Below are 16,788 nucleotides of genomic sequence, written 5' to 3' on the forward strand. Positions count from 1 at the left end.
ATCATGAGAAATGCTGGGCTGGAAGAAGCACAAGCTGGAATCAAGATGGCCAGGAGAAATATCAATAACCTCAGATATGCAGATGACACCACCCTTATGCAGAAAGCGAAGAACTAAAGAGCCTCTTGATGAAAGTGAAAGAGGAGAGTGAAAAAGTTGGCTTAAAACTCAACATTCAGAAAACTAGGATCATGACATCTGGTCCCATCACTTCATGGCAAATAGATGGGGAAACAGCGGAAACAGTGTTAGACTTTATTTTTTGGGGCTCCAAAATCACTGCAGATGGTGACTGTAGCCATGAAATTAAAAGACGCTTACTCCTTGGAAGGAAAGCTATGACCAACCTAGACAGCATATTAAAAAGCAGAGACATTACTTTGCCAACATAAGCCTATCTAGTTAAAACCATGGTTTTTCCAGTAGTCATGTATGGATGTGAGAGTTGGACTATAAAGAAAGCTCAGCGCCGAAGAATTGATGCTTTTGAACTGTGGTGTTGGAGAAGACTCTTGAGAGTCCCTTGGATTGCAAAGAGATCCAACCAGTCCATTCTAAAGGAGATCAGTCCTGAATATTTATTGGAAGGACTGATGCTGAAGTGAAACTCCAATACTTTGGCCACCTGATGTGAAGAACTGACTCATTTGAAAAGACCCTGCTACTGGGAAAGATTGAAGGCAAGAGGAGAAGGGGATGACAGAGGATGAGATGGTTGGATGGCATCATTGACTTGATGGACATGAGTTTGAGGAAGCTCCGGGAGTTGGTGATGGACAGGGTAGCCTGGTGTGCTGCAATCCATGGGGTCACAAAGAGTGGGACACGATTGAACGACTGAACTGAGGAGGAATTTCCCTGGAGGTCCAGTGTTTAAGATTCTGAGCTTCCAATTCAGGGGCACTTGTTTGATTCCTGGTCAGGGAACTAAAGTCCCAAATACTTCGCAGTGTGGCTAAAAAAATATATAAGTAATGAGTAGGAGATTGACGACAAAGGTCCCTATAGTCAAAACTATGGTTTTCTAGTAGTCATGTATGGATGTGAGAACTGGACTGAAAAGAAGGCTGATTGCCAAAGAATTGGTGCATTAGAGCTGTGGTCCTGGAGAAGATTCTTGAGAGTCCCTTGGCCTGCAAGGAGATCAAACAAGTCAATCCTAAAGGAAATCAGTCCTGAAAATAATCATTGGAAGGACTGATACTGAAGCTGAAGTTCCAATACTTTGGCCACCTGCTGTGAAGAGCCAACTCATTGGAAAAGACCTTGATGCTGGGAAAGATTGAGGGCAAGAGGAGAAGGGGGCAACAGAGGATGAGATGGTTGGATGGCATCATCGACTTGATGGACATGAGTTAAAGAAACTCTGGGAGACAGTGAAGGACAGGGAAGCCTGGCGTGCTGCAGCCCATGGGGTCGCAAAGAATCTGACGTGACTGAGCAACTGAAAACAACAACAGCAGGTCGACAGGGGGACAAAGCAAGAAGAGGCTTCTTCCTGAGAGAATGAATGGCTTGGGCAAGGGCTCAGAGGCCCGGAAGGGCATGGCATGTGCCTCAGCACAGCTGGGTACCTAGGAAGGTGTGCCACACGGGGTAGCCTTCTCCTAAAGTTAAGGGAGATGACTCAGTGTTTTCACCTGCGGAGTGACATGGTCAGGTCTGAATTTTAGGAAGATCACCCTGGTGGCAGAACTGAGAATGGCTCAGAGTGGGGACAAGGTTAGTGGTGGGGGAAAAGGACAGATGTGTTTAGAATAGCCTAGGAGCAAGGTGATACCGCGGGATCTCAGGCAGTGTAGACAGAACTGAGCAGTATTTAGAAGGTCAGGTCACCTGACCTGTGTAACTGGAGGGCAGTAAGGGGAGGATAGGAAGACAGCCAAGGTTTTGATTTGGGTCATTGTGTGAAGAAGTATTATTTATTGCAACAGTAAGAGTCAAGGGAGGTGGCAGAGCTGAGGAAGTTTGTTTTTATTTTTTTTAAAAGCTTATTTTAGATTCAAGCCAGAGTGCATTTGGAGGGAAAGGAAGAGGGGTCAACTGAAGATGTCAGACCAGAGCAGATGAGAGATGGGCTCCTGGGTACTGGATGAGGTCCAGAAATAAGACTCAAAAGTTGGGTATAATGTGAGGGGATGGCTGGTTGGTCTGTGTAGGAATCAGAAGGTTAGGATTCTATGGGATTCTTTTTTTTTTTTGATGCAGACCATTTGAAAAAAAAGTCTATATAGAATTTGTTACAAAAATGCTTTGGTTTCATGTTTTGGCATTTTGGCCACAAAGCATATAGAATCTTAGCTCCCTGACCAGAGATTGAACCCACATCCCCCACACTGGAAGGTGAGGTCTTAACCAATGGGCCATGAGGGAAGTCCCTAGGGGATTCTTGATGACTGGCTCTTCTAGGGAGGTTTACCATTGTGGCCACCTGTGTTTAAGCCGTGCCTCATTAATTGTGTGAACTTGGGAAAACTTCTCTGAGCCTCAATTTTCTTCTCTGCAAAGTGGTGGTAAGACTGTACCAACTTTCTGGGATTTCTGTGTAAATTAAATGGGATGATATATGGACATCACTCAGCACACAGTAGGTGGCTCATAATGTCAGTCTGGACTCTTCCAGCAAAGGGTATGACAAATCCATTACACATGGAAGATCCAGAATGACCCAAACCCAGTGTGATAATGCAGGCTCTCTCATGCCGAGGGGCTGTCAGGGGATGTGCTGTGCTGGGCCCAGTCACTCAGCCGTGTCCAGCTCTTTGTGACCTCATGGACTGTGGCCCGCCAGGCTCTGTCCGTGGGGTTTTCCAGGCAATAATACTGGAGAGGGTTGCCATTTTCTCCTCCAGGGGATCTTCCTGACCCAGGGATGGAACCCTTGTCCCCTGTGTCTCCTGCACTGGCAGATGGCTTCTTTACCACCAAGCCACCAGGGAAGACCCATCGGGGGATAGCTAGATAAATTATTTTGTGCGGTTTGTTGAGAGAAAATATCTCAAAGCAGATTTGGGGAGGGCAGAGGAATAATAAAAAGGGTCCTTGTGGTGAAAAATTTTGAGTTCAGAGGGTGGTGCAACTTCCTCAAGTTGCATGCTTAAGTCAGGGGAAAGCAAGGGCCCCAGGCCCCAACAGCGAGACCATTTCTCTTTCCCTGGAACTGCCCCAGAGATGGTGGGGAGGTTGACAGAGCTTGACAGTGTTCAGCCCCTCACTTCTGCCACCTAGTTCCTTTCTGCTTCCTCTCTATGGCTTTTAAACCCTTTACAGGCATCCAATTTCCATTTCAGAAGTCCACCTGGGCGTCTCAGCAGGAACTGTCCTGGAAACACTTCATACGTCATGCAGGTGTGAGAGGTGTGGGCGTGGGAAGGGTTGCTGGAGATGAATCAGCACTGTCTTCTCCTGCTTGAGTCAGGAGCAGGGCTGGGCAAGGGCTGGCCGACCCAGACAGGAGGGAGGGAAAGAATAGGGAGACCAACCTGCAATGACACATCTCAACCACCAGGGGGCAGGAACAAGACGGGGAAAACCCAGGAGTGGCTGATGGGAAACCTTTGGCACCTGGAACCAGGCCTAGGAGAAAGAGGACACCCGTTTCCCAGCTGGGCATGGGCACAGTCACTGCCAGGATGTGTCCACTGCCTGCCTGCATCCTGGCTTCTCCGCCTTCACGAAGAAGTGGAGAGCACAGAATGGAATTGGACTTTGAGGGGTCAGCCTATCCAACCCTCCTGTTCTGCAAGGGGGAAGGAATTACTCTAGATAACACAGCAAGTTAGCAGCAAATTACTGTGATTTTCATCAGTTCCGGAATATGGCTCCTTGATGGGCACAGCCCTGGTCTCAGTTTGGGGACAGGGGTCCAGAGGCTGCCCCTAGCATCAGAGGCGCGCTCTCTCATCTCTCTGGTCTTCCCTTTTTCCTCTCACTTTCCGTGACTCTGTTTTTCTCTGACTTTCTCTCCCAGTTTCTGTCTGACTGCCTCTTCGTCTTCCTCTGTCTGCCTCCTGTCTCCATCTCTGCCCTCTGGGAACTCTGCGGTGCTCCTTCCCTCAGTGGGTCCCCAGAGCAAGATATTTCCTGCAGCCACTCCTCAGGGACTCATAGCTCTCTGAAGCTCTGTTTTCCAACCCAGGGTTTCAGTTCCACTCCTGGGAGCAGGCAGAGAAGTTATGATTTGATAGCATCATCAGTGATGTGATTTCGGGAGGTGGGAAGGCCCCCTGGTACTGTCCCCAGCACCCTACCCACCACGGTGCCAACCGTAAACTTAGGATGGCACCTGGTGTGGGCAAGACCCTTTGCTCATGCGGTCCCTGCCCGGTGAGCTCACCATGTGGGAGTGAGGACGAGAGAAGACAGGCACGCGAGTGATTCAATCGAGATCAGAATGCTCCGAGAACAAAAGGAGCGTTTGCTGTGGGACAGAGCAGGTGGAGACAGACTCTGGTTAGCCCTGGGGCAGCTCCATGAGGTGCGGGCATTGAACTGGCCTTTGAAGGATATGTGGGACTTCGGGAGGCAGGGAGGTGGTGAGTGGGCACATTCTGAGCAGAAGGATGGGCATAGGCAGTCTTGGCCACTCCAAGTGCTCAGGCACAGTGAGCAGGCAATTAGGAGACGTGCAGGAGAGGTTGGATATGCAGGTAGGGGCCAGAGCCCCAGCACCTCACTTCCAGCAAGGGCCATGGGGACGCCACTGCAGTTTCTGAGCAGAAGTGCCATCTGCAGAAGTCCTCAGTTAAAATGGAAGAAGTGCTGTAAAAACCAATGCATTGCACCCCGCTGATCCTTACCCTCGGGGAAAACAATGTTTATTCCAAGCTCGACCTGAAATAGGTTTTGACAGGGAAGAGCAGTAGCACAAGGGGGTCAAGTGCCTTGGGGAGGAAGGACACTGGGTGGCTTTGCAGAGGTGTAGCAGTGGGCACCGGGGGCCCCCGGGGCCTGGTTTCATCTGTGCTGCTCAGGCCGCCCCCAAGTCCCACTGCGAGTGACCGCCGGGGAAAGAGCAGCCTGGCTCGATGTCTGATCTCTGGGGGTTCTCAGTCTGAGTTTCTCTGTGGTGTCATGACCCCAAACTCCCCAGAGTGGGCCTGATGAGGGGTCTCTGTTCCAGTGCCCTGTCTGCCGGAGCTGGGTTGTGGTTTCTGCCTGCTGCCCCGTAACTTCGGCTGCCCCAGCCCTGGGGGAGGAGGGCGGTGCCGCTGAGTCACTGCCTGAGCCTCTGGGCCTGGAACCTCGGGTGAGTCACCCAGGACTAGGGGCGCCGGAGGAGGGGAAAGAAGCTGGTGGACATCTGGAGCGGGGAGGGGAGCTGGCACACAGGAAGGGCGGTGCCCAGACTGGACTGAGGCAGTAGGCGAGGGGGGCCTGGGAAGGGGCTGAGTGAAGTCTGCTCTTCTCTGAAAGGCCCTCCCCTGGGCTGGGTCCTAACAGGCCTCAGTGTTTGCCTTTCTCTGGGGAGGGGCCTGGACGAGTGGGTGAGAGAGGCCGAGGCTGTGGCCTCATCCCCAGCCTGGCCTCCTGGCTTGGGAAGCTGTGCGGGCCTCCTCCTCACGTGCCCACCTCCCAAGCTGGAGGAGACTCCCGTTTTCTCCTCCCTTCAACCCTCCTGGGCCTTCCTTACACATACAGACTGCTGCTCACCCCAGCTGATGATAGCAGAGCCATTTCACCTGTCGCTGCCTCCCTGTCTCCTGCCAGACCCCTTCCTACCCGAAGGGGGCCTTTCCAGGTCTTTTAAAGCACACCCACTTGCCTCAGTACGTCACTGACAGTTATTCTGGGGCCAGCTATTAACAGCCACTGTATTTCCCTGTGGTCACCCCTGCCCTCTTCTTCCTGATAGCCCCCAGCTGCCTCCTGGTTCCCAGAACACACACAGGCCCGTGAAGTCCCAGCACGCACCTGCAGCTTCAGGCATGCCAATAAACTGTGACTCGCAGGCATTTGTCATGAGAGCAAGACTGGGCCTGAATCTCCAGGCCCCCGTGAACAGGGGCTGCCTCCCCTCGCCCAGGGCCCAGAATACCTTTTCCCGGTGACACCCCCGCTCCCGCTGTGGCCAGGGCGGGGCCGGGGGAGGGGCTGCCCTTGGCTGCCCAGGAGCCGGTATTGTTGGGAAGGGAGGGACTGGGAGGGGGTGTGTGGGGGTGGCAGGAGGCCAGGCTTTGGCGGGATCAGGTTAGGGCAGGTTTGGTTTCCTTAAAATGCGAAGTTGGGGGCCAGTGGGGCTAGCATATAAATTCCAACTCTGCACCTGGCCCTTTGCTTTCCTTCCTGAGTCTCTCTCTGCCCTCTGGTCTGGTGAGTACCTCTGTCCTGGGCAGGGCTGGGTGGGCAAGACCCCCATGGGTCTCTGCCTTTGTCCTGTTGGCTTTTTCTTTAATGGGTTTTTGTCGGAGCAGAGGTGGTTTACAGTGTTGTGCTAGCTTCTGCGGCATGTCCCCTTATGCTGCTCTTTGTCTCCCGGTTTCCTTGGTGGAAGGCCCGGGGCCTCTGTGTGTCTCTGCATTTGGGGGGACCTCCTGTGAAGTGTCAGACAGAGGCTTTTTCCCAGCTCCTCTGTGAGGTTTAGGGGTTACTCTTGGGGTCTGTCTTGCATCTCCCACTCTGAGTGTTGCTGCTTCTTGGGGGTTTGGGTCCAGGCATATGAAGTGTGTGTGGTGGTGGGAGGGTTGGGGGGGTGCTTTAAGGAGAATCCTGGGTTTGTTTGTTTTTGAAAAGTCCTGGGTTCCAGCAGGACTAAGAGCCAGGGATCTCAAGAGAGCGGGCCTGCCTGGCCCCTGCCCTGAGCAGCGGGATAGCCCTGCCGCTTCCTGTCTTCTCCCGCCTCCTGAAGGCAGGGCTGGCAGGATGGGCCCAGGGTGCTTCTTGCCTCTGGCGCCTGCTCCTCTGGCCTCACCCTGGGGCCTGCCTAATCCCCCCAGGGTGGTGTGACCGCTCTGAGAGGCTGGGCCTTGGAAAGGATGACCTCCAAATTCTGTCCTTGGTCTCAGGTTCTGTCCTGATCCTGGGGTACTGGGCTTTTAATTTCTTGAATTCCAGTCCCAGAAGAATCCTTGCTGTTAGGGAGAGTGTTAGTTGCCAGCACCCCTGCTCCGGTGCCTCCAGCGTGAGGGGAGACACATTCCCTACCGAGTGAGAGCCCCTGGTCTGACGGAGGATACAACCTACCCAAGGGAGCTTCCAGTTAGATGGGAGAACGACGCCCTCTGGCTGAGGGGGGAGGTCACTCCTCAGGGAACCTCATACCCCCGGGCTGTAGCCAAGGCCGCTGCCAGAGCCCAGTGAGCCCCACTAACTGTGCATGAGACGCCTGTCTCCGCAGCCCTGGCACAGAGCCCACTGCCCTATGATAGAAGCTGACAGAAAGGATCCCCAGTGGGACTCTGGCCACCCTGCCTTTTTTTTTTCCCCATAGACGCTCTGGGCCCCAAATATGATGGGAGGAGACATGAGGCCCTTCCAAATACAGGGGAAGGCCTAGCCTCTGCCTCACCCACCTAGTGTGAGACGGAGGTATGGCTTCTGGCCAGGGAGCCACAGGCTGAGGCGGAGACGCAGCCCTGCCTGCCCATTCAGGCAGCTTGGGGCACAAGGGCAGCAGACGGTCCTGCAGGCTGGGCTGAGGCCTCTCCCTCGCTTGCCACCCCTGTAGCCTCAGATCCAAGATGTCCAGTCCCCTGGAGCAGGCGCTGGCTGTGATGGTCGCCACCTTCCACAAGTACTCTGGCCAAGAGGGAGACAAGTTCAAGCTGAGTAAGGGGGAGATGAAGGAACTTCTGCACAAGGAGCTGCCCAGCTTTGTGGGGGTGAGTGGGGCTGACCGGGGGTGAGAGGGTCCTGGTGCATGGTGTGGGGGCACAGGATGAATCTCTTCTCCCTCCCCGGCTGGGGGTGGGCGGGCCCGGGGATGCAGACACCAGGGTGGAGTCAAGCCTTTTATGACCTCACCAGAGTGAGAGGGAGGCCTTTGTGTGACTGCGTGAGTGGGCACTCTGCTGCTGGCTCCTCCCTGCAGCGTTCCGGAGAACGGCTGTGCTGCCAGAGCCCAGAGAGGGGGCGTGACTCGCTCAGGATCACACAGCTCTCATTTGTGATCTCCTCCTCTCTTCCTCCCGCCATCCTCTCCTCTCCCTTTTTGTTTTCCGTATTTGCTTGCCAAACTAAGAAGGTGTCTAGGGAGAGAAAAGCTCAGCTAAGGCACACCCTGAGATGTTTTGGAGAGAAATCCCCTTGCCCTGCCTTTAATCAGTGCCTCCCTTGTGTGTGCCCACGTGCTCACTTGGTCAGTCATGTCCAACTCTTTGCAACCGCGTGGACTATAGTCTGCCAGGCTCCTCTGTCCATGGAACTGTCCAGGCCAGAATACTGGGGCGGGTTGCCATTTCCTCCTCCAGGGCATCTGCCTGACCCAGGGGTCACACCTGAGTCTCTTGTGTCTCCTGCACCGGCAGATGGATTGTTTACCACTAGCGCCACCTGACGGAGAAGGCAATGGCACCCCACTCCGGTACTCTTGCCTGGCAAATCCCATGGACAGAGGAGTCTGGTGGGCTGCAGTCCATGGAGTTGCTGAGGGTCAGACATGACTGAACGACTTCACTTTCACTTTTCACTTTCATGCATTGGAGAAGGAAATGGCAACCCACTCCAGTGTTCTTGCCTGGAGAATCCCAGTGACGGGGGAGCCTGGTGGGCTGCCGTCTATGGGGTCGCACAGAGTCGGACACGACTGAAGCAACTTAGCAGCAGCAGCAGTAGCGCCTCCTGAGAATTGCACCACTCCCCCTCTGCCCCACCAAAAAAAATGGTTATTTACTTGGCTGCAGTGGAGTGAGGACAGAGCGGGGTACACGGGCAGGAAGCTCCGGCTCTCCACCTCCTTCCACAGGCCAGTGGGCTCTATGCCAGGGTTGTGGGGATGCGCATCTCCTGGGGCTGGTTAGTGGGGCTCACTGGGCTCTGGCAGCAGCCTTGGGTACAGTCCAGGGGTACGAGGTTCCTTGAGAGTGCATGGGTGGGAGTCTTAGTTGCGGCATGTGGGATCTAGTTTCCCGACCAGGGATCTAATCCAGGAGTCTGCACTGGGAGTGTGGAGCCACTGGACCAAATCCCAGTGGAGTCTTAGCTGCTGGAACAAATCCCAAGGTCACATCTCAGGCTTTGAACATACGAGGCATGTCCTTTTTTCATAAAAAAATATTTTTGATCATACTTTTCTAATTTGGTTTCATTCTATCTGGTATGGGAAAGAGCCTGCCTTTTTGGAATTCACTTTTCTGGTGATGAGGTGTGGTGGTAGCTTCAGAGAGCTTGAGTTTCCTCATCAGCAGGATGTGGGTAATGCCCATCTCGCTGGGTCCTTGTAGGGAGCAGAGCTGATCCTCTGAAGGGAGGGTCTGGGGTCCCCCAGCAGGGAGAGCTGGAGGCTCTGGCTCATGACTCCCCTGTGTCCCCACTCACAGGGCACCCTAGTGCTCCCAGGTGCTCCCTGCTCCCCATCACTCCAGGTGCTCCCTGCTCACCACTTACCTGCTGCCCAGGGGGGAGGGGAAAGCTGGGGAAGGATGGCCTGACTGTCTCTTGCTTTCAGGAGAAGGTGGATGAGGAGGGCCTGAAGAAGCTGATGGGTGATCTGGATGAGAACAGTGACCATCAGGTGGACTTCCAGGAGTACGCCGTCTTCCTGGCCCTCATCACAATCATGTGCAACGATTTCTTCCAGGGCTCCCCAGCGCGGTCCTGACGCAGAGCTCGTGGGTCCCTGCTATGGGTCTCTTTGGCCCAGGAGGACTCTCTATCTTTTTAAATTTTACTCAATAAACTCCTTTTGCTGGTTGACAGTATTTTCATTGCTCAGAGTGGCCCTGTCATCTGGCTGGCCCTGTTGCTGTGCTGAAAGTTTAAGACCCAAAGCTGCTTTTTGTTGTGAGCTGTCTTTATCCCTTTCAGTGCAAGATGATACAATTCCTTCAAAAATGTTGTGGGCTTCCTGTGTATCAACTTACAAATTCAGTTAGACAAAAGCCACATTTATAAATCTCTTTGAGACTAGCCCTTTCCACCTTAGAGTCAGGGTGCTGGGAGAAAATGTCCTTATGATTCTTACAGACCCTCTTGTCTGGGGCTCAAGAAGACACACGTTAAAATTATTAGAAGACATAGTATGTATGTGAAATCTGAGACTTGCCCTTAAATCTTTTTGAAGTCCACATGAAGTTTCTCCTCTTTGACTTTGTTTTACCCTGAGGCCCTTTTCCTGGGCAGGGCCAAGGGTTTGATCTTGGCCCCAGGGCCATTTATTACTTTGAGAGCCATTTGTTGTCTGGGAAGACTGCCTGGGGCTCCCCTGGTGGCTCAGACAGTAAAGAATTTGCCTGTAGTGTGGGAGACCAGGGTTCAATCCCTGAGTCAGGAAGATCCCTGGAAGAAAGGAATGGACACCCACTGCAGTATTCTTGCCTGGAGATTCCTACGGACAGGGGAGCCTGGTGGGCTATAGTCTGTGCGGTCGCAAAGAGTCAGACACAACTGAGCAAGTAACATGACCTTGTTCTCCGACTGTCCTGGGCCCTCTATATCTTCTCTAAATTCTACTCGAGTTGAAGAGCTCCTGTTTTTTGGCTGAACCATGAAGCATGCAGGATCTTAGTTCCTTCACCAGGGATCCAACCCATGCCCCCTGCAGTGGAAGCGAGGAGTGAAAAAGAGTTTTAACGAAAAGGAAAGGGGGGATGGATAGTAGACAAGTAATAGACAATATTTTTGTGAATTACTTTCTTACTTTTCTCACTTCCCTGGGAAGCTCTGCTGCTTGGGAACTGCTTACAGAGTAGCTCAGACAAAAGCTCCCCCCAAATAAGGGGTGAGACACCCTGCTTGTTCTCACTGTTTCGCTTTAACTGCACATCTGGGGCTGGTGCTGGGCGAGGTTGGGCAGGCTGAGCGATGAAAAGAGAGGAGCCTATTTCCTAATATAATACCCTGTAGGGAAGGGAACCAGTGAATACAGGTCAGAGATGTATGATAATGGTAATTAACATTTCCACAGCAGTTCCCAAAGCTGCTTTCATGAACACTGTTTCTTCAGCCCCATGGTAACCCCCCAGAGAACTATCATTAGGCCCCTTTTACAGATAAGGAAGTCGAGAGGAGGAAGCGTCTGCCGTTCGAGGCGCTCTCGTTTTTGGCCAGGCTCTCTCATAGGCCTGTTCGAGCAACATCCCACTGACTTCACAGCGGTTGTGTGAGGGCCGTATCACTAGTTTCCACGTTTCACAGAGGAGGACACAGGGCCTGGGAGAGGTTAAGTGCGGGCTTCCCCGGTGGCCCAGTGGTAAAGGATCTGCCTGCAATTCAGGAGACGTGGGCTTGATCCCTGTGCCAGGAAGATTCCCTGGAGTCGGGAATGGCTGCCCACTCCAGTATTCTTGCCTGGGAAATGTCATGGACAGAGGGGCTACAGTCCTTGGGATTGCAAAAGAGTCTGGCATGACTTAGCCACTGGACAGCAGCAGCAGAAGTTATACAGGGAGCGGCGCTGGAATTTTCTCCAGGTCTGCGAGAAAGGGGCTCCTGCTTAAGCGACATGCAGGCGATAGCCTGGGCTTCCTCTCCTTCCCCTGGGGCTTTGTGTGAGATGAAGGGCACCTGGCTGGGCAGAGTCCAGATGCCCTTGGTCTCTCGACCCTGAAGACATGGGGAAGCGGGTCCACTTGGTGATCGCAAGGCCGTAGTGTGACTACTTGGAGTGGATCCTGGCTTCTGCTGGCCCTCTGTCCCAGATGCTGGGGCTGTTTGGCCTGGTGGAGACTGGTCACGATTGGCTGCCTCTGGAACTCTTCCCCGACTGGCTAGGCACCTAATGGGACAAATTTCTTTCTGTGTATTTGACAAACTAACAAACACATGAGTTTCCTGGCTGGTCTCAGTAATCTTCCCTCATCCCACTGCTCCCTGCAAATCTCCGTGCCAAGGCAGAGAGCAGGAGGGTCTGGAAAGTGGTGCTTGCTGTTCAGGGGCCTGCTGGCCAGATTCTCTCTCACTTTCTCCTGGAGTTAGGGCAGGGAGCAGAACCTCAGGGAAATATATCTCCCCTTCCATTGTGTCCCATTGCGACTCTGCTATTTGCTCTTCAAGGTCTGTCCTGCAAGAAAAGAGGGACAGAGGCAAAGGTGGTTTCTGAGACAGTTCATTTCAGTTCAGTCTCCTAGTTGTGTCTGACTCTTTGCGACCCCATGGACTGCAGTACTCCAGGCTTCCCTGTCCATCACTGGTTCCCAGAGCTTGCTCAGACTCATGTCCATCGAGTTGGTGATGCCAACCAACCATCTCATCTTCTGTTGTCTCCTTCTCCTGCCTTCAATAGGAGTGACCCAAATGAGGCTCCCCATGCTCCCACATTTAGGTCATTTGAACTCCTCACCAACTCAGGGCTCCCATCCAGGAAATGGGCACAGTCAGGCATTGACTAGGCACTCAGAAGAGGTGGTAGGTCTAAGCTCTACAGATTCTCTTTGATCCCAGTTCAGATTCTCTCCCCACCCCCATTCCCTAATTCTGTAGCAAAGGCCTCCCTGGCTCCAGCCTCGGTAAATCAAATACCCCTTCCCACACTCTCTCCACACTGGGCTCAGATGATGAGAGAGAGGAGATGAGTCAGTTTGAGGAGGTTCATTGACTCCCACGGGGCTATGAGACTGGGGGTGGGGTCACCCTGTCCCTTGGGCCCAGGTCCTTGTGGCACAAGCACAAGAATGTTCAGACACTCCAGGACATTTCATCTGATTTCTCCCTGAGATGCAGAACCAGACACTGACCTTCAGGGGGCAAAGGGGTTTCCCAGAGGCCTTTGTAAGGTGAAGGTGGTGATAGTGGGGAACCGAGGCAAGGAGGGAGGGGAGATGGAGAGGAGGGCAGTCCTGCCAGGTCAGAGAGCATCTGCTTCTCTTCCTGCCACCCACATTGAGTGGGGGCTTTTGCGTGCGGTTGCTGAGTTACACGCGGGGCCCTCCACTCTCACACGTTCCACAGGACTGTCAAATGAAATGAAGAACTTTCACACTGAAGTCTCAGGGCAGGAATCTTCCAGATTCAAAAAAAAAAAAAAATTAAGACCCAAACAAGGTAAAGGACATGCTCAAGGTGGAGAGAGGAGGCTGGTGGAGCTAAGAGTGAGGGCTCAGTGAAGGGGTCTTCTCATCATGGTCCTCCAGCCCCAGAGCACCTCCTCCCAGACTCTCCAGTCCACCCACCCTCCCCTCAGCTGTCACCTCCTAGGGGGAGCACCTGCCTGCCTCAGTCTGGGCAAACAAAAGGGAGGAGTCCCAGGGAGGTGCAGCCAGGCTGAGAAACAGGGAGGGCTGGGGGATAAGGACTCAGACTGGGAGCAGGTTTCCCGGCTCTCCCTTGACCACTCACGTAAAGTACCCCAGGCCCCACCACTGTAGCCCTGCTTTCTGCTCCTCCTTGCATTTATGTTACCCATCTCTCATAGTACATTTGTTACCGTTTGTTGCCTGCGTTAGAGGGTCCTTTCCACAGAACTTGGATTTTGTCTGCTTTGTTTATGGCTATACCTCCAATGCCTAGAAGAGATGCTTCTAAATATTCACAGGAGGACTTCTTGGTGGTGCAGTGGCTAGGAATCCACCTGCCAATGCAGGGGACACAGGTGTGATCCCTGGTCTGGGCAGATTCCACGTGCTATGGAGCAGCCCAGCCCGCGTGTGCCTAGAGCCCGTACTCTGCAACAAGAAGAGCCGGCGCAATGCGAAGCCCTCACACTGCAATGAAGAGCAGCCCTTGGTCCTCACAACCAGAGAAAGCCCACTGTGCAGCAATGAAGACCCAGCGCAGCCGAAAATAAGTACACTTAAAAAAAAATAAAATAAATACTGACATGAGTCATGAATGGCTCTTACCCGGTCACTAATTAGCTGTGTGACTTGGGCAAGTTACCTGCCTCTCAGCCAACATTCACACGCTCACCAGGTGCCAGCGCTATTTGTCTATGAGCTGTGTGCATATTAACTCATTTATGCCTCACAGCAGTCCTACGAAACGGTGACCATTATTTTCCTTGGTCATCCACAGATGACGAAAATGAGGCCCAGAGAGGTGAGGTGATCTGCTTAAGGAAGGTGGCTGCTCGTGGCATTCCTGGGATGGCACAGGTGGGAACAAGAGCTTGACCCAGAACTGAATTAATCGCTGGGCCACATTAGTCCCCTACTTCTGTCCCCTACTCCCCATAATTCCTTGCCTATAAAACAGAGATAATCACAGCCCTCCCTTCCCTGCCCTCCCACTGCTTGCTTCCCTCATCTAAAGGGGCCGAGTCTTCAGGGAGCTAATGGGAAGGTTGAGCTTCAGGTGCAGGGGGACTCAAGGGAGGCCAAGGTGTCACGAACTCTCTGGCTGCCCCATAAGCGTTAGGGTTCCTTCCCCATTCCACACTCTTCTGGATCTTGAGTTCTCTTTCTGAGAAGTGAGGAGGGGTCTCTTGGGCCCAGGGATGAGGGGCGGGAGGAGAGAATTGATATAAAGGGATTTCCATTTCTGGTAATATGGTGATCTGTGCTGGTTCCAGCTAAAAACAACAAAAAGTGCTGGAGAGAATAAAAACAGCTTTTCAAAGCATTAAAGAGCTCACAAGGCAGTAAGGAATGAGATCAAAATCTAAGTGAAAGCAGATTCCAGGAAGAGAGCCAGGTCCCGGGCCCCTCGTATCCTGAGGACATCACTAAACTGAGCCAAAGTGACCTTTGGCTTTGTTTGTGGAAAGAGGAAGGGTTCATTTGAGGAGTGGAGGCAAAGGGGACACCCCATGTAATGCTGGGACCCCAGAGGGCTATACCCTTAAGCCCCACACCAGAGGAAACCTACCCCCACCCCAAGGGAGTGCAGGGAACTCGGCCTTGGTGCCATGTGGAGCCAGGAGGACAGGGCACAAGAGCTCTAGCTCCAGGCTGCCCTGGCGAGAGTCTGTGCTTGGTGGGGCGGGGGGAGGGGGCACCAGGGAAACACAGCCTAGACTTCCGGAAGGGCCCCTAGGAGCAGCGTGCCTTCCTCCCGGGTCTCAAGGCTTTCTACTGATGATGGTCCCCCCAGGGAAGCAAGCAGTTTTCTGCCCAAGGTGTCCAAGCGAAACCCTTAGGTGCTGTTTCAGGGGCTCCAAAGAGCTCCAGTACCGTAGTTCTTTATGTCTCAGCACAGAAAAGAATTCAGGGAGAGGTGAAGTGATATAGTGAAGAAATGATTTACTGGAATAGGATGCTTGTGAGACTTAACAGGCGGGAGGACGAGAGATGACACACCGTGAGAACTTACTGGGCTACGGTTTTATAATCAGAGGAAAAGTGGGGAGGAGGAGAAGGCCTGCTCTGTCTTTCTCAGTAGACATCGATGGTTCTACCATTAGCTCCTCCTCCGGGCTGAGCAGGGGAGTTTTCTTGTCTCTGCCTAGTCAAGCTAGGTTCAAAAATTATTGTTTTCCTAATGTGTACAGACAGCATGTCAGCTTTCTGAGCTTACTGAGCAGTGTGTGGGGCTCACGCTGCCGTTGTTTCATTGTTTTGGGGGATGTCCTGAGCTTTTGTTGTGTGGTTTTGTTGCTAAGGAAGCCTGCTTGGTTTTGGGGTTATGCAAACCTGCTTTCAGGCTTCCCTGGTGACTCAGTGGTAAAAAATACACCTGCCAATGATGTGGGTTTGATCTCTGGGTCGGGAAGATCTCCTGGAGAAGGAACTGGCAACCCACTCCAGTATTCTTGCCCGGGAAATCCCACGGACAGAGGAGCCTGGCAGGGTACAGTCCACGGGGTTGCAAAGAGTCGGACATGTCTTAGCAACTAAATAACAACAACAAGCCTGCTTTCTTGAGTAATCATTAACATTCAGGGGTCTTTCATATTTTTCTGCTTACCATCCCCTAATGGGATTACCTATTTAATCACCTATTTTGTCCCTTTGAAAGTGAAAATGTTAGTAGCTCAGTTGTATCTGAGTCTTTGTGAGCCCATGGACTGTAGTCCCCCAGGCTCCTCTGTCTATGGAATTCTCCAGGCAAGAATACTGCAGTGGGTAGCCTTTCCCTGCTCCAGGGGATCTTCCCCACCCAGGGACTGAACCCCAGTCTCCTGCACTGCAAGCAGATTCTTTACCATCTGAGCCACCAAGACTATGCCCCCATCACAAAGACTGTTGGTCTGGGAATCAAGCAGGGAGAGTGTCTGTGAGCTCAGTGGTCTCATGATAAATGGGGGGCTGAACCAGAGGCTCACCAAGATCCTCTCTGGCACGGGGATTCTCTGGGCAAAAATGTGTCCATCCTTCTTTTGGGATGCCTCTTCAGCATGAAGAGATAGAGGGAGGCTGTGACGAATGACCTGTCTCCTCTAACCATGCAGGAAGGAGATGGACAGGAGGCCATGCCCTGTTCCCAACGCTGGGGGAGGGCAGAGGGAAAATGAAGAGGTGGTGGTGTCTGCAGCCTTTGATGTACGCATGGCTAGGTGTGTGAGTGCGGCTTGTAGTAGGGGTTGCCAGGGAGGGAGGCAGGGGAGCCCCTGGGGGGCATCCTGAGCTTGACCTACTTGGATCTCCCCATAATTACTCCCTTCCTTCATCGGGAGGCTACAAATAGGGATGTCCTGTCTCTGGGTTCCTCCACTTGAAACGCCAGCATCAGTGGTGAGTGCCAGCTGCTTGGGTCCTGCCCTGGGTTGGGTGCTGGTCAGCCTGAGTTCTGTCTCCTGGCTCAGGGTCTGAGCTTGGG

At 53.0% G+C, this 16,788-nt stretch overlaps 1 protein-coding gene across 2 annotated transcripts; it reads left to right on the forward strand.

Annotated features, from left to right (window-relative positions):
• Positions 1–6,194: 6,194 nt before the first annotated feature.
• On the forward strand, positions 6,195–9,782 carry S100A2 (S100 calcium binding protein A2). Of its 2 annotated transcripts, none has more exons than XM_068966258.1 (3): positions 6,195–6,312; positions 7,667–7,820; positions 9,605–9,782. In XM_068966258.1, exons 2-3 carry the CDS (start codon positions 7,680–7,682, stop codon positions 9,755–9,757), a joined length of 294 nt encoding a protein of 97 aa, XP_068822359.1. In that variant the 5' UTR covers positions 6,195–6,312; positions 7,667–7,679; the 3' UTR covers positions 9,758–9,782. The 2 variants fall into 2 exon arrangements, with proteins under 2 accessions (XP_068822359.1, XP_068822360.1); XM_068966259.1 differs by having other exon boundaries at positions 9,608–9,782.
• The last annotated feature ends 7,006 nt before the right edge of the window (positions 9,783–16,788 follow it).

This window comes from Capricornis sumatraensis, chromosome 2 (assembly GCF_032405125.1).
Source record: "Capricornis sumatraensis isolate serow.1 chromosome 2, serow.2, whole genome shotgun sequence".
Lineage (NCBI taxonomy): Eukaryota > Metazoa > Chordata > Mammalia > Artiodactyla > Bovidae > Capricornis > Capricornis sumatraensis.